We start from the raw sequence: 18,051 nt of genomic DNA on the forward strand, positions 1-18,051 counted from the left end.
ACTTATCAATCTTCAGAATCTTGAAGCCATATGGGTCAAAAGCATAAATGGGCTCAAAGAATGAAATTAATTGAAATTATGGCTAATGACTCCATAGAAAGTAAGAAATGTTCACGATAAGAATGTGTCAAATGTGTTTGAAGTAGCTACCATAGAAGCAGCAATCCATTTTTACAAAGCCTCCTGAACAATGCAGAGGGGGGGGAAAGGGACCTGAGATAAAAAGGGACACAGAAATTGCTGTCACTGTCAAAGAGTGGAAAAGAGACTAAATGGATTATCACTCTGACCTAACAGGACGTTTCTGATGGTCTCTTTTTCTTTTTCTTTTTTTTTTAAATTTTTCTTTTAATGTTTTACTTATTTTTGAGACAGAGAGAGACAGAGCATGAACGGGGGAGGGGCAGAGAGAGGGAGACACAGAATCGGAAGCAGGCTCCAGGCTCTGAGCCATCGGCCCAGAGCCCGACGCGGGGCTCGAACTCACGGACCGCGAGATCGTGACCTGAGCTGACATCAGACGCTTAACTGACTGAGCCACCCAGGCACCCCGATGGTCTCTTTTTCAATCACTCCACTAACTCATCTGATACTGATTGTGCATAAGGCAGTTTAACAGTTAAACAACACCTGAGACAGTGTTTGACGTCTTCTAAGACATTTCATTTTTTTTTTTCTGTTTATTTGTACCAAACACCCCCGAGATAGGCAGACCACTCTTGTTTTTAATTTCCTCCCTACGGCATCCATCTATAATTGTTGTGCTTGTCTTTAACATTTTACTCAAAATGCTCTCTGGTTACCAGTGCCCTTTCCTTGGGTAAACACTGGGGCTTTACAAAAAAAGGTTTTCAATTCATCTTGACCCATGAACATAAAAGTAATCACTGGGGCACAACTGTTCCAATTCTCATTCTACCCCTCCTTTTTCTCTTTCCTTTGGTTAGACGTCCGGGTTCTAGTGCTTTCTTTGCCATTGAGAGCTGTGTGATCTTGGACAAGCCACTTTTGTCCTAGTGCGACACAAGTGATACGTGTGAAGCTACAGTCCATGGCAAAGCATTTAACAATATGATTACTGAACTAGATGATCTCTAAATTTCTCTGAAGCTCTCAAATTTTTTTTTAGTCTATATTTTTCGTTATATTTTTAGTGAATTCATGTGATCCAGGAATTGCATTTTGGCACATTTTGGAAGTCTCCCTCCATTATACCAGAGCTGCTGCTGATTCAGTAAGTACAGAATGATTTGTAACTCTAATAGTAGCACTAAAAACAGGTAATTCTTCAATTGCTGAGGTTGAAAATTACCACAAATGATGCATGATTTTAAGGAAAAGGCTGAGTCATAGCCAACACCTAAAAACTTTTATTTTCTACATTAACCCCCCCCCCCCCCCCAGCTTTTGCCTTCTTAAATCTGACACATTTAAAGCTTTAGATGGAATCAACTGAAATCACATTTGAAAAGGCTACAGCTACTCCTACGGCATTTTAGAGCATTTTGCTGGAAATTGTCAGTGCTGGAATAGTGACTACGACAGGCAGGAGACAAATCAGGAGGCTCACCAAATATATACATAAAATCATCATCACATCTCAGAGTGGCAAGGTCGTCTAAAAGTCATTTAGACTAGTGAGTACTAGAGTGTTTGATTTTGAAAGCCTATAAAAATTCAAAATAAATAGCAACAACAAAAAAGGAGGGCAAGCATAAACAGGTTGACTTTTAACTTTGATAAATAAGGGTATGATCAAAAGAACAAAACAACCATCCCCTATTAGGGCCATTTTATAAAAGGTCACTTTATTTTTTAAAAACTGTTAGCTTTTTTTTTCTTAATGTTTTATTCATTTTATCTATTCACACCCCATGTGGGGCTCAAACTCACCACCTCAAGATCAAGAGTTGCATGCTCTTATGACTGAGCCAGCCAGGTGCTCCTATAAAAGGGCACTTCACTTTTTTAAAATTTATTTTTAATGTTTATTTATTTTTGAGGAAGAGAGAGACAGAGCGCAAGCTGAGGAGGGGCAGAGAAGGAGACACAGAATCTGAAGCAGGTTCCAGGCTCTGAGCTGTCAGCACAGAGCCTGATGTGGGGCTCAAACCCGTGAATGGTGAGATCACGAGAGCCGAAGCCGGATGCTTAACCAACAGAGCCATCCAGGCACCTAACAGGGCACTTTAATGACATGTGTAGGAAGACAAATATCTAAGAATAAAGTACAACTTGAAATTAAATAAAATCAAAGAAAAATGCGTTATACTGCTCTTACGTTCCTAATATCTTTATGGAAAACTGTTAGTCTTGCCCTTGTCCCTACACCGACCTTTGGAAATCCCTAATCTAGTCCATTCCATGCACACCTCTGCCTCCATCCCATCCCATCTCCCATTCCACAATGGAGTTGTATCCTCACCAGACCCCCTCCCCCCTCCAAAAAAAAAAATCCTTCTAAATGTATGCCCCATCTGCCCTGTGGGGATCTCCTCAAGGTGTGGAATCCATTAAATTTTGGATGTCTGTGGTAGAAAATGAGCAGAATAGTAGCTATCTCTGGAAACTTCAAGATGCTTACACCTGACTTTTCTTTTTTTTTAAAGACCAGAATCTAATAGCAAGGAATTTTAAGTAGGCCAACCGTGCTTTAGAGTCACTAAAGGAAAACGTCTAGTAGTGCTGATTTGGGAGACAGGCAGCAGGAGTTTAGGTAGCGCATCAAAACTTCATTCTAAACCTTAGGGGATCTGTTTTCACATTCAACATATTTGGACTAGAGCTTTATGAACACAAGTATTTAAGTAGGAATCAGAATCACATGGAGGAATTTTAGTTATCTTTCAGGATGAACCCCATTACTAATTACTTAATCAGCTTTCAAGGTTGCAGTCGGGTCTACATTTTTTTTCCATTTCCATTTTAATGAAACTATTTTGAGAGATTTCGCTTAAACTTCTACAAGTGGGGTTTGATTCATATTACAGTTGATAGCATCAGCTTGCGGAGCTTTCTTTTGTGATCATTACTACTAAGCCATTTTCTCGGGTCAAATTTTATAAACCAAAATGTGGTCAACATTTTTTAAAATCAACTTATAGTAAAAAGTTTTCCTCTATACACGTTAACAGTAACATTACAGTTTGCTGTTTTAAACGTTATCAATTTTATTTTTGTGATAGTTATTTCCACCCTATGTGTTTTGGATCAGTACTACAGTTTTGAATATGACCAGTCACTACGGAGTTGTTTTGGAGGCGGGTGGGGGCGGTGGAATAATAACTTCTATATGCAGTTTTCCCACAGTTGTAAATTTTATTCTGTTGACTGATCTGCCACTAAAATTGAGTCGGGTATTGGTTTTTTCCCTGGGGACCAACTGTATCAGTGGAGAAACAACACAAAGACATAGGGCGGCAGGATAACTCCTGCTTCCTTCTTTTCCCTTCCTGTAATATGAGTTTCTCCAACACTCCATAAAGCGCAGAACTCTAATTCTTAAGACTAAAGAGCTAGATAGACTCAGCCAAAACGGGGAACCCTGAACAATCGCAGCCCAGCTACGTCTGCTTTGCTCTTCTTCTCCACCAGAGGTGACAGCCTCTCGCAAAACAGAACTGGGCTGGAATAAGCCGGTCTGAGGGAGTGGCCGGAGGAAAGATCGAAGGTTAAAAAAGGGCCTCAGATAAGGAGCAAAGGTCAGCACCCAACTCCCAAGGAGGCCAGAAGTTCCCATCTTCCACGAAAAACGAAGGTGACTCCTCCCTAACAAGCTCTCGAGGCCGCGGGCCACGGGACCTTTCAGACACCAGTCAGGTTCGACCTGACTGTTTAACAGGTAGCAAGGTTGGAAGAGCCAACAACCGGAAGTGGAAGTGAGCCCCGGGCGGGGGTGAGGAGAGCCCGTTGCACGCCTGCGCAAGCAGCAGGATTGCATTACGCAGGCGCAGTTGGGCGGTGACGGGGTGACGCTCGAAGCGTGGGCCGCGACTCTCACGGATCCGGTTCCGCCCTCCCTCTGGTTGCCGACCCTCCGGGGCTAGCGCCTGAGATCCCTTTCCCAGAGTGCTCTGCGCTGTGAAGAAGCGGCTCCCGGGGACTGGGGGCATTTTGTGTTGGCTGGAGCCGGAGTAACAAGATGGCGGCGTCGGCGGAGTGACAGGAGTCCCTCCGGGCGGGAGCCGGCGGCAGTGGTGGCAGCGGTATCGCCGCCCTAAACCACCGCGCCCCTTTTCCAGCCCGCGACGTCGCCGTGAAAGCGAGGCAGCGGCGGCCGCCCAGGAACAAGTGGCCCAGCCTGGTAACCGCGAGAACCCCCTCATAAACTGCGGCCTGGCAAAGAGAAGCCGGACTGAGCGGCGGTGATCAGGTTCCCCTTGACCGAGTCTGGGCCCTGTAACGCCTGGAAAGAGCCAGCGCTTGCCGTTTCCTGCCGCCCTCCTCCGCAGCCTGCTCAGTGGACGAGCCCCAGAGGCCTCTGTTCTCCCCTCAGAGGTGTCGGGGCTTGGCCCCAGCCTCCATCTTCGTCTCTCAGGATGGCGAGCAGCAGCGGCTCCAAGGCCGAATTCATTGTCGGAGGGAAATATAAACTGGTACGGAAGATCGGGTCTGGCTCCTTCGGGGACATTTATCTGGCGATCAACATTACCAACGGCGAGGTAATCACCTGGGGTGGGGTTCACGACCACGCTGCGCCAGCCCTCACTCCCCACCCCAACCCCCAAAGTGCTCAGGCCTTTCCCCACCGCACGCACGTACTGGGGAGGGGAGTCCAGAGGGAGCCAGTTTTCCCGGCTTAGGAACCTCCCCCGCTCTCTTTCCCTAAAAGGCAAAGAACCCGATAGAAAGGTTGGGAGAACTATGAAGTTTCCCAGCTTGTTGAAAATGCACCTTAATCGAACTTTTTTAAGCCGTCGTTTAAGGTGAGAACGGCAAAACCGTATTTCTGGGATCCCCGTGTTTTTCTCTCTATATGGAATTATTTTGTTGGGGTTCTTGCTTGCGATCGTCAGTTTCCTTCTAAACCTTTCATTACGTTTTCTGGATGAATCATTTTCCTGCACCTTCGAGGACGTGCCGATTTCGTCACTATCCCCCGAAGAGGCCTTTGAGGCCGGTTGCCTCGTTTTATAATTTGAAAGAGAGCTTTCTCTCTGGGCCTCGTACTTCCCCTTGTAGTCTCGAGTCGGAGCTTTCCTAATGTCTCCCCTCCTTTCCCAAGTGACATTGAATCCTTAGGGATGTTGATGCCATCGTCCCCTCTCTCCCCTGCAGGAAGTGGCAGTGAAGCTAGAATCTCAGAAGGCCAGGCATCCCCAGTTGCTGTACGAGAGCAAACTCTATAAGATCCTTCAAGGTGGGGTGGGCATCCCCCACATACGGTAAGAACCCCTAAGCAAACAGGCGGCGCACGGAGGGAAGTACGGAAATGGGGGAAATGGGTAGAGGCAGGTAGGAGCACCGGCTGGATCCGGGCCTTGGTGTTTGAGTTTCCTGGGTTTACTGTAGCCGGTGGTTTCCTGTGAACCGTGAGACGCCACAATCACTGAGTAAATTTTCAGTTTGCCAACTTCGCGTAGAATTTCACTTTGTTACACTGTGCTCCATTTAGCTTCCGTCATTCTTCCCGAGGCTTTCATTTGCAGTTAAGTGTGCGGGTCGTCTTTGATCCCTACGCGGAAGGGTTGTCTGCTGCTTTCTTTGCGCCGGCACCTCTGATGTTCTTAGGTTTATCCAGGGAAGTGGATTTGAAGCTGCCAAGTGACCGGGTTCGGCCAGTTCGGGTTGCTATTGGAGCTGGCTTGGGAAATGGCTGCTCTTTTGTTGTGTTTTTGTTCCAACATGTCTTCCTCCTCCGCTTAGAAAATGGCGGAACGACGTGACTCAACCACATATTCCTGCCCTTTTCTATGCTGGGGTTCACAAGTGACCCTTCCTTGATTCCCCCTTTAGCAGCCCTGAGTGGATTAAACCTTTGAAAAGCCAAGAATAAAGCTGCAGGCGGCGGTGGGGTCCAAGGAAGCGGATGGCATAATGACAGTCTGTTTGTGATCTCTGCAGCAGATGCGACGTGAAATTGTTCAATTATACTATGCGGAATCCCTCATAGTCCCTTTAAAAGTGTTAATTATTCTTTCACGAAGGATAATGTTAGCCGCGTTTCAGTTTGTGCACTAAATTTTTATGAGTAATGGCAAAGGCAGTTTGAGCACTACTGTATTGAAATTGACTCAGATCAGTTGTATTAAAAGGAAGATTAATCACATAACCACAGTGCGGTAAGTAGCTTTAACCTGTTGAGTTACTTGGTCGGTAACTCCTCACATCGAGGAAATTGTAGTCTTTTGGGGGATAGGATACTGGCGAAGGCAAATGGTAATAGTGATCATGATACGAGATGACTAGGCATTGGGTTTTTTTTTTTTAAATGGTTAACTTTAAAGGTTGTTAATTTGACTTTGAGATTAAAGAGTATCTACCTAGAACAGAGGCCAGATTGTTTAAAGCCAAGCCATTTTTCAGCAATTACTCAAAAATAACATTTGCAAAAAGAACCAGAGAGAGCTAAAAACTGAGTGGAATCATAGTCACTGTAACCTCTTTTTCTATTCCACTTTATATTTCTTATGAATTAAGGACTGGATTGCATACATTAATTCAGATGTGGAAACAATCAGAGTAATAAGGATAGTATTATATCCTTAAAAATCTCCAATGCTGGTAGATATTTTTGGTTGTAAGTGATAAATCATTTATTTTATAAGGTAGATAATGTGAAATCCAACATGATGGAAGATTTTAAGTGATTCCTATTCCCCACCCTCCCTCCCTTTTTTTAAAGAATTTTATTACATTGTCTAGTTTTTTTCTCCCTCAAAATAAAAAGTCAATTGCATTAGCCCCAAAGTTTTAAACTCCTTTCCTTTTGCCTTTAAACACACCTCTCCACTCCTGGCCCCCACTGATTTGCTTTCCATCCCTGTAGTTTAACCTAGAATTTCACATACACGTAGTCATACAGTAGTATGAGGTCGTTTGTGTCTGACATCTCTCATTTAGCATAATGCTCTTTAGATTCATCCATGTTGGGAGGTTTTATAAATTTCACAAATCAGGTTGGATTTAACATCTTCAAAATAATTTTCAAAAAGCATTAAGCATCTGGCATTTTCAGTACTAAACCCTTTTATCTGGTAGCCTTTATTTAAGAACAGTGCTGGGGCACCTGGGTGGCTCAGTCGGCTGAGCGTCCGACTTCGGCTCAGGTCATGATCTCAGGGTTCATGGGTTCGAGCCCTGCTTTGGGCTCTGCTGACAGCTGAGCCTGGAGCCTGCTTTGGATTCTGTGTCTCCCTCTCTCTGCCCCTCCCCCACGTGTGCTCTGTCTCTGTCTCTCTTTCTCTCTCAAAAATAAATAAAATGTAAAAAAAATTTTTTTAAGAACAGTACTGATCTAGACCAACAAGAGCAATGCTTAATATACTGAATAAGCACATGAATAAATGAAATTGTGAGCAAAATAATAGGCATCTATTATAAGATGTTGAGTGCAGAGAGAGTTGTAGTTATAAACTGGGTGGAGCTAAAGAGAGATTAACCTGGCTTTCAAATTAACGCTTCCTGGGAGAGGTGATGGTATTTCAGGATCTGGCTTTAAGGAAGAAAGCTTGGTTGAACTGGTTGGGGAGGGCATCCAAGAATACCGGGTGGCTTCTGGGAGTAGTCTCTAATGCAGAAAGTAGTAATTGGATGAGGGTGGGGAAAGAGTAAATTCGTTTTAGGAGTGGTAGACTCTGGTACATAGGAACAGTAGTGGTTCATTAGCTATAAAGTGTGAGAGAACTGTTTTTCTGCTGAAGTGAAAAGGGTAAGAAAGACTTACATAAATTCTTTTTTTGGGTGGTTATAACTTCCCACCCCTTCATTTTGTTCCCCACTGTTTCCATGTTACCTATATATAGCATATATACAATAAATATTTACTTGGTAAATATTAAAGTAAATTGACATTAGTTTATTGAGATGAAATAAAGTAGTCTGTGTGTTATCCTGTTAGGATAGGATATATGTTAGGTTAGGATAGGATATATAGGATATCCTATATATCCTATTATATGGATATAAATATAAAACATTTAGATTTTGGGTGCCTGGCTGGCTCAGTCAGTAGAGCATGTGACTCTTGATCTCGAGGTCATGAGTTCAAGTCCCATGTTGCACATAGAGCTTACTTTTAAAAAATTTGGAATTTGCTGCAATTACATGTAACTCATTTTCTTCCCAGCCTCCCCACCAATTTATTTTAAGATACTTCGGGATATCCTAAAACAAGGGCTCAAAATTACCTGGCCCACATAGCAGACCTAATTAAAAAATAGTAAGGGAACTGTTGTTCTACCGAAGCATAGCATCCAGTGCTGGTGTAAAGACCAGGAATGAGGGTGGTGTTCACTCTCCATATTTTTAAGAAACTAGGGTCATTCTTTAGTTGAGAAACTAAAATCGTTAATTGACTTCTGGAAGCTCATTAAAAATTACTGTATTTTTCTCTCCCTCCGTCTCTGCTCCTCCCTCTCTCAAAATAAACAAACATCTAAAACATTATTTAACAATTACTGCATTTCTTTTACAACCTTCTGTTTGTGCCCCTCAATTTGAATTGAATTAACATGATCTTTAAAGAAGGATTTATGCTATCAAGCTCTAGATTTGTCATGGGATATTGACAGAGTGGTCTGGGGTCAGTCAATCCTTTAACCTCTTTGGGCCTACCAGTTAGTTTCCTCATCTAGGACATGCAAAGAGGATTTTACCAAGTTAGTAATTTTCTAATTCTGTTGGAATAGGAAAGGAAAATAGTGGACAGAAAGGTTTAGGGTTTCCTACTCTTCTAGAAAAACAATTTTGCAAATTGAGCTTTTGGGTAGGATTTTATTTGAACAAGGTACCCAACCTAAATAGAAGTTGTTGACCTAGTTGATCTCAGAACTTCCAGCTCTGAAATTTTAGGATGACTTTTCAGTCATGTAGGTTTTACCTTTGAATCTTAATTTAGTATAGAAACCCCACTCAAGACTATTAAAAATGCCATCTGCATCAGATAAACTATCAGTACCATTTAGAAGGAAGTAAATTAATGGAATATATATTTTTTTAATTGGAAAATAAAGAAGATGGGAAGGGGCATGGGAGAATTGTTGCCTTATTTTTTTTAACCATTTTGTTTTTTTGCTCTCTCTGAATCTTAAGAATTATAGAAGATATTTATAAAGTACTAGTTAATCCTTACTCTTCAGTGTTAAAAGCAGCTTAAATTTTAATCTTAGCTTTTTTGGCACTGAGCATATATCTTGCAAATAAGTTCTAATGCTGTTATCCGAGAACAAAGATGCCATCTGTACTGGATAGGTCTTTATTTGTTACAGATCACTGGATGCATGAAAAATGTGATTTTTAACTCAGGATAACTGAATCCACAATATACTAAACATGCTTTATGGTGGCTTATAATGGGTTTCTGGTTATGGAATAATGTAATGATGCTTAAGTAGCATTAAGTAGCAGCATTTGTGAGCTGCATGAAACCTGAGAGATATAGCCTGATACCTCAATGCAAATTAGACTACTGATTCTCAGAAAGGTTACTAGAGTCTCCTAACTCCTAATTTTTCTGAGCCATTTTTACCTTTATGTCAAGGTCAAATCATGCCTGTTCACATACTTCATTCACACCTTTTCATGTGATGCTACAGAGCCATGCTCTGCCTCCTTCTGTTTATGGCATTTGGTCTCAGAGAAGCTGAAAATCTTTTCTGTAAATACAAGTTACTTATTGTTTGTATTATTTAACTAGATGCTAATAATTTTTATTGCCTTCTTTGGCTCCATGGATTGCAGGATGAGAACTTTTGTTGGGCAGTATTGATTTGTAGCTTAAATAGAAGTAAATACTTGTGAGCCCATGTATAGAATATGTACTTTGCCTTGGCTTTAATCATTTTTAGAGCTAGATCATTTTGTTTCAGAGTACCTAAAGTATCAGTTAATGAGGTTTTTCTCCTGATTTGTCAGTGTTCAGTAAGGAACTTTAAATTTTTTTTTTAATGTTTATTCATTTTTGAGAGAGAGAGAGAGAGAGAGAGAGCGAGCGCGAGCAAGCAGGGGAGGGGCAGAGAGAGAGGGAGTCACAGAATCGGAAGCAGGCTCCAGGCTCTGAGTTGTCAGCATAGAGCCCAATGCAGGCTCGAACTCATGAACCTCAAGATCATGACCTGAGCTGAAGTCGGACGCTTAGCCGACTGAGCCACTCAGGCGCCCCGCCCCATAAGAAGCTTTAATGTCCAGAAGTCTATAAATGTTATAAATTGAATTTGAAACAAATGTTACGAATGGAATCGTTTAAGCTTATTTTGGTATGTTATTATCCGTCCTTAACTTTAACAGTTTTTCTGAGGTTAGGTGAGTAGCTTTCAAACTAAAAATGACTACTTAGTTAAAATGATGGGTTTTGTCACTGTTTTTGTTTCCAAAACAATGTCAGGTGGCTTGAAATTTAAATGATCAGTAATCACATAACATGGACTAATGAATGTTTTAATGATTTTTTTAAAAACTGAGATGTAACTTAAAATGAAATGTAACTTATATACAGTAAAATGCATAGCTTTTAATGTGCCATCAAATGAGTTTTGACAAATGTATACACTGGTATAACCCACACTCTCTATTGAGATAAAGCATATTTGATTTTTTTAAAACATTTGTTTAATGTTTATTTATTTTGAGAGAGGGAGAGTGGGGGGAAGGGCAGAGAGAGGAGAGAGAGAATCCCAAGCAGGCTCCGTGCTGACAGCACGGAGCCTGAGCCAGGGCTTGATCTCACAAACCATGAGATCATGACTTGAGCCAACAAAACCAAGAGTTGGACACGTAACCCACTGAGCCACCCAGACACCCCTGATTTTTTTTTTTTTTTTTTTTTTTTTTTTTAATACTGCTAATCCTTGGTAAACTACATTTTGTGACAGGGTAGGTTTGTTGTTTTTTTTTTTAAGTTGGTCTTTTGGATTATTTCTACATAGTTTTTTTCTGAATATGATGTTGATTTGTCCACATGCAAGACTACAGGTTAGTAATCTTTAGCACCACAAAGTATGCTGTACAACTTGTCTAATGAAATAATCAGGTGGGAGTGATGAACATTGAGTGGCAATTGAGATCTTAGCCTTATTCTCCTTAGACGAACCAGAATACTGCCTCTTCCTTTTCTGAAAGTCCTCGGTGGGATATGTTTTAATGGGGACCTTGGAAGTATTGTACAAAAAGATTTAGCTGTAGAGTACATTCTGATCCTCAATGTAAAGGGAAATGGAAAGAGCACTATATGAGAGTCAAGAGTTAGAGATCTGTCTGTGATGTCATCTAGGTTTAAACCTAGAATGAATTCTAAAATTTGTAATGTCAGCTTTCATTTATAAAAGGGATTTTGTAGGATTAACTAGGTCTTAAGTTTTCTAATGCATTGTATAAATTGATGGGATTAGTAGGCTAAAATACGGCTCTTCTATTCTCTGATGCAATAATTTTCTCTAACTTTAATATGTAGTTGTCTTAATTTATGATGTTGATACATACTACTGAAACAACTGGGTAGTTTGTTGAATTCAGTTTGGCTAAACATTCCTTTTCCATCTGTGTGCAAGAAAGAAAAGTAGAATCGACTGTTTGGACACTGTACATGGTCTATGTCATTACAACAGTCCTGTAATGGGGGTTTCGTACAAAGTGTGAGAGTGAGGGGTTAATTTGCCTAAAGTCACACAGCTAATGTGTTGTTTAAATAGATCTTAACTGCCTCTTCAGACTGTGCCATTGGTTCCCAAACTTTGCTGCACATTGGAGTTACATGGAGAGCTTTAAAAAAAAAATTGACACTTGGCTCCTAACCTTACATATTTTGTTTTATTTCTTTATTTTTAAAATTTTTTAAGTTTATTTATTTTGAGAGAGAGAGAATCCCAAGCGGGCTGTATACTACCAGTGCAGAGCCTAATGCGGCGCTCACACTCTTGAACTGTGAAATCATGACCTGAGCTGAAATCTTAAAAGTCCGATGCTTAGTGGACTGAGCCACCCAGGCACCACTTACATGTTTTGATTTATTGGGTTTGGGGGTATGCCTTAAGCATCAAGAGTTATAAAAGCTCCCCAGGTGATTCTAATGTGCAACAGAGTTTTTGGAACCATTTTACTGCACCATATTTCAAGGTTATAGTGCTTCCCTGCTCACAACCCACCAAGTCCCATCTTTCTAGAACTACAATTTGATAAGACTTATTTACCTCCTCCTGTGAATTGGGTTAATTCAGGAAATCCTATACTAAGAAACATGGCACTGGAAAATACACTATAATCCCATACAATCAAATGCTCTGATTTCTGAAAAGTATCTAACACCAGTATTTGAAATCATTTTTGTACTCACATGTCTCAGATACATTCCACAAGAAAGCATTCTAGAAATTTCTGGAGGGAAAGAACCATGTCTCGCTGAGGTATCTTTTACGTTTCTTAGAATAGTGTTGGGTAAAAAAGGCACTAATGATTCATAATAATGAAATTCTGCTTTTATTTATGTGCATTTCCTTTTTTAATGGAACCCTGTAGAAAGTTTGCTTCTACACATTTATAAAACTTCAGGAATACCTGATGCATGCATAGCTCCTAGTGGGAGTATTTATCATCTTTGTAGTATTTAGTATTTCTTAAGTATTCAGCTGAACTCCGTAGCTGGCTGCCAATTTACAAATGGAAATGTGATTGTACTAGTTCCTTCAGCTTTGAATGGTGTGTAAAACTACTACCATGTTATTAAATGCTAATGTCCGTGAATTTCACAGTGAAGTCTTGCTGTTGTGGACATTTATCAAGTTAAGTATCTATTAACATCTCTTAGTATTTCTTAGTGGTGTTGGCCTTTTGCAATTTCTTTTGGTTCTAGATCAACATAAGGACTTTGCAACTTTTGTACTGGAGGATTTTTAAGGGGGACAAGATGGTGACAGTGGCTAAGCACACATCGTATAGGTCATCCATACGTTTCATTTGTTCATTTGTGCCTTCATTAAGTGTATAGTGGAGAGATGTGCAAATTAACCTGAAATTGAGGTTTACTATATTTCACCTCACCTGGAAGCTACTCTTAAGTATTTAATCTGTTGTATTTGCCTAGACTGCCAGACTATTCTGTCCTTAATGTGACTTTCACAGAAAGGAGAGTGTAAGATCTGATTATAAGCTGCTTGTTGGAAGGTAATAGCATGAAATTATTGTAAGTTTTAAGTGTCAATTTCCAGGTCTTTTAGTTGTATTAGAAGTGTCTAATACATTGTTCTTGGTAACAACTAAATTAATGAAATTCTCCTAAGCAGACTGGAGTTTATACCTTTACATAAATACCCTTCTTTTCCTTTCCTTTACTCTGCTGTTCGTTATGTATTGAGGTCAGATTGTTTCCTTTTTGGCTGTTTGCACTTGATTACAATTATTCTTTTTTGTTGTTGTTTGTTTAAGAGCAAGTGGGGGGGGACAGAGGGAGAGAGAGAGAGAGAATCTTTGTAGTTTATTTATTTTGAGAGAGCGAGTGGGGGAGAGGGGGGGTTGGGGGGGAGGGGGGAGAGAATCCCAAGCAAGCTCCACATCGGTAAGTGCAGAGCCCGATGGTGGGGCTCGAACCCACGAACCATGAGATCATGACCTGAGCCCGAATCAGGAGTCCAGCTCTTAACTGACTCAGTCACCCAGGCACCCAGTTATAATTATTCTTACCAGAGAGTTCCACTTACTGAAATCCTGGTGTTCCCATTTGGAACCTCCATGATATTAATACTTTGTATCCCTCTTAAAGAACAGAGTAACGTTGTATCCCTCTTAAAGAACAGAGTAAGGTTAGCTTCTACTCTTCTAAGGAAAGCTCAAATGTTCAAAAGTGTCTTGGTGAACTGAATAAATTTCACAATACCTCCTACAGTATTTTGTAGAGGATAAGCAAGAATTTCTTTCAGTCAGGAAACATATGAGTACCTACTATGTGCCAGGCATAGTTTAAAATACTGGGCACATTTCAGTTAGAGACAAATTTTGTGAGACTTCCATTCTTTTTGAGCATATGCCATGCATTTGGCATATTGTTGTGAATTTGTCTCTCTTGCTGAAAATTAAGAGGAAATGTATAAATCTCAGTGTGGGTATGTTTCCTTAACATCAAAGGGATGGTATCTTGAGTATTAGCCCACAATAGTACCCTGAACCATACATAATTATTACTTACAGAGCTTGTTAAAGATGCCTGCAGTTTCAGATACATAGTAGGTGCTTAATAAGTATTGAATCAGACATTGGAGGAACAGATTTGGGGGAAAAACTTTTTTTTAAAAGATTTTAAGTAATTTCTACACCCAGTGTGGGGACCTGAACCCACAGCCTGGAGATCTAGAGTCTCATTCTCTACTGACTGAGCCAGCCGGATACCCCTGGAGAAAGAACCTTTAAGGAGGTAATTTACATACATAAACCACCTATTTCAAGTGTACAGTCGATTGGTTTTTAGTGTATGTACAGAGTTGTGCAACCATCACCATAACCTGATTTTAGAATATTTTCATCATCCCCAAAAGAAACTTGAACCCATTAACTAACAATCACTGTTCATATCCTGTCAGCCCTAGACAACCACTGATCCACTTTGTTTCTACTTAGAATGCTCTTTTAAAAATTTGATAAAGCCTTTATAATTGGTATTATGAAAGCTGTAGGTATATTTATTGTCCACTTCTCCACATGCTGTCTTCCAGTAATACTACTACCGATATTAGAGTAGTGACAGTAAGGACTGACAGAAATCAGATCATTTGTGATCTTTTTTTTTCTTTAAGTTCATTTATTTATTTAGAGTGAGAGAGAGAGTGAGCAAGTATGAGTAGGAGAGGGGCAGAGAGAGAGGGAGAGAAAGAATCCCAAGCAGGCTCTGCCAGCCTAGAACCCAGCATGGGGCTTCAACCCATGAACCCATGAGATCATGACCTGAGCCAAAACCAAGAGTCAGATATCCAACCAACTGAGCCACCCAGGCCACCCCCATTTGTGATCTTTGAAATATAATTCTGGGTAGTATGGTGAGAATGATAACTATTTTGCTGGGAATCGAGAAAAAAAATGAGAGTGAGATGGCAGATGGAAACTAGGTTTTCAACAAGTTAAGTGGTAAGCAAGAAAAAAGGTGACCTTGTTTCACTGTGTCCCAACCATGCTGGCTACTTCCAGTTTGTTGTGAATACCAAACTTCAGGCACCCTCCTAACTCCCATCCATCTCTTTACCTGGCCATCAGCCATTTTACACTTCAGGGATCAACCATGCTTGTCGGAAAATGCTTGTCAGAAAAGATAGATTGGGTTGCCATAACTGGAGCCATCGGCCCAGAGCCTGACGCGGGGCTCGAACTCACGGACCGCGAGATCGTGACCTGGCTGAAGTCGGATGCTTAACCAACTGCGCCACCCAGGCGCCCCTGACGTAGGATATTTTCAACTTGTGATGGGTTTATCAGGACATAACCCCATGGTAAATTGGGGAAGATCTATTTCTATTATAAATGTAGGCAAGAAATCTCCACTATCTTTAGCAGTGCCTTACGGCTTTATCACCATATTTCCATAACACGTTATTGTTGCAGAAATCTCAGAATATTGTTTACAGTCATTGCTGCTTCAGAATTATAGTATTAATTAGATTTGCCTGTGTATCATTATTTAATGCATTAATAAAGATACATTACGGTATCAAATTTAAGTACTTTCATTGTAGTGAAATTTCCCCGTAATTTTCCTTTTTAATGCTGTGTATTTTCTGCATTTAAAGTATTCTGAGGGGGCGCCTGGGTGGCGCAGTCGGTTAAGCGTCCGACTTCAGCCAGGTCACGATCTCGAGGTCCGTGAGTTCGAGCCCCGCATCGGGCTCTGGGCTGATGGCTCGGAGCCTGGAGCCTGTTTCCGATTCTGTGTCTCCCTCTCTCTCTCTGCCCCTCCCCCGTTCATGCTCTGTCTCTCTCTGTCCCAAAAAAATAAATAAAAATGTTGAGATAAATAAATAAATAAATAAATAAATAAATAAATAAATAAATAAATAAATAAAATATTCTGAGGAGTCCATAGACTGTCAGATGAGCAAAGGTGGGAGCTCCGAAGCACCAAAAAGTTTTAAAAATTTTGGTGTAGAACGAGTTGTTCCACCTCCATTCTCCAACTTGTTTGGACAAGTTCTTTGTCATTGTGGCTGAATAACATTTAATGCAAGGTTGGTCATTCATTTGGTAGATTTCCAGTATTTCCTTTTTTTCCCCCCAATATTTATTTTCTTTTCTCTTTTTAGCCTTGTTTAATTCCCAGTTAGTTCCATGTTTATTAATGCCCTCCCCAGGCTTGTGAGACTGTAAAGGTGGGAAAATCAGCCAGTTAAAAAAGGTTGAACAGTTCTAAGAAAGAATTGAAAGATTGAATTAATATCTAAAATTTCTTGGGATCATCATATTATCAGTTACTACTTTGATTGCCATCCCTACAGCTAAAACTTTAGTTACTTCATGTCTAAGTAAGTTGCCAGTATGGAGAAATCCATCTAATCTGTGTGTGTGTTTGTAGTTCTGTGTATTTCGAGTGTTTTCTTTCTTAAACCTGATTCTTCAGTTTCCTACAGTAGCCAAATGGTATTGAGTGTCTTTTCTCTAGTGAAAATGCCCTAGATCTCAAACCATTTTAGAGGTATTTCTGCAAGTTATAAATCCAAAGGATTATGGATAAAAATTACATGTTGCTACCCTTTTAAAATCTGGATTGCATTTTAAATGTGAAATTGCAAGAGAAGGAATAGATGGATGCTCTTACATTTTTGGTGGCAGGTCATTAAATTCTAGGTGTCTTGTATTAAAAATAAAATAAAGGCTACAAATCTACAGAGCATTTATGGCCAGGGAAGCTTAAGGAGAATGAGAATTATACAGCAATCTTGTTTATTGAGAATTAATAGAAAACCAAGAGGTAACCCGTATTTAGTTCTGTGTCTAGTTCTGTTTCAGAAAGGGCTGAAGAGTTACCATGAATGGGAATGTAGTCGAACCTGTCTTGCATTATTGGTTCTGTTTTCGTGATGAATGCCATTAGTAAGATGGAGCTTAATAAGTACTGACAGTTTTAGGTTAGAAGTTACAGCATCTGACTCAAGTTCACAGATGCCTGCAGCTTCCAGAAGTAATCAAATGAACACACTACCAGAAGGATTTGAGACTCTTGTATTTAAATGGAGAATAGCGGGGTTGTGTTGTGGTTGAGAGTGCCCCTCTGTTAGAGTCTGGTAATTTAGGGTTGTGGGGAGGGGAATCAGAAAGATTGTACTAGACCAGATCCATCCATCCATCCATCCATCCTTCCTTCCTTCCTTCCTTCCTTCCTTCCTTCCTTTTCTTTCTCTCTCTCTCTCTCTCTCTTTCTTAACTTTTTAAATGTTTGTTTATTTTCGAGAGAGAATGAGCAGGGAAGGGGCAGAGAGAGAGGGAAACACAGAATCTGATGCAGGCACCGGGCTCTGAGCTGTCAGCACAGAACCCGATGCGGGGCTGGAACCCATGAACCGTGAAATATGACCTGAGCCAAAGTCGGATGCTTAACCAACTGAGCAAGCACCCAGGTATACCATCCGTAGATTAGATCTTACTTTCTACCCTCACAAAAAGGAACATAAAGATTGGATGATGGTAAGTTGGCAAGAAAATAAGTTTGATAGACCATATCTTGAGACTGGAGATGCTATCTTACAGCACTGATTCGACACTCATACTTTTTAGTGTTCAGTAAAGACTTTGAGACCTTGAGATTATTGACCTGAAGGTGGGAAGGTAAAAGGCACAGGAACAGACCTGTACCAGTTAAGAACATCACCTTTAAATATCTATTTATGTATATATATTTTTTTAATTTTAATTTTAATTTTTTAAGTT

At 40.5% G+C, this 18,051-nt stretch overlaps 1 protein-coding gene across 8 annotated transcripts in view; it reads left to right on the plus strand.

Moving 5' to 3' along the window:
* The first annotated feature begins 3,983 nt into the window (after positions 1 to 3,983).
* CSNK1A1 (casein kinase 1 alpha 1) overlaps positions 3,984 to 18,051 on the plus strand; it is a 46,912-nt gene continuing 32,844 nt past the window's right edge. For 2 of the 8 annotated variants that reach the window (XR_007149969.1, XM_047848644.1), the window contains exons 1-2: positions 3,984 to 4,661; positions 5,278 to 5,384. Coding sequence is in view for 7 of the 8 variants with exons in the window: in XM_047848644.1 (XP_047704600.1) it covers positions 4,539 to 4,661; positions 5,278 to 5,384 (230 nt within the window). In the remaining variant the exon portion in view is untranslated. The remainder of the gene's footprint in view (positions 4,662 to 5,277; positions 5,385 to 18,051) is intronic. The other 6 variants (XM_047848653.1, XM_047848595.1, XM_047848660.1 and 3 more) reach the window with 4 other exon arrangements.

Source organism: Prionailurus viverrinus, chromosome A1, assembly GCF_022837055.1.
Source record: "Prionailurus viverrinus isolate Anna chromosome A1, UM_Priviv_1.0, whole genome shotgun sequence".
NCBI classification, from domain to species: Eukaryota; Metazoa; Chordata; class Mammalia; order Carnivora; family Felidae; genus Prionailurus; species Prionailurus viverrinus.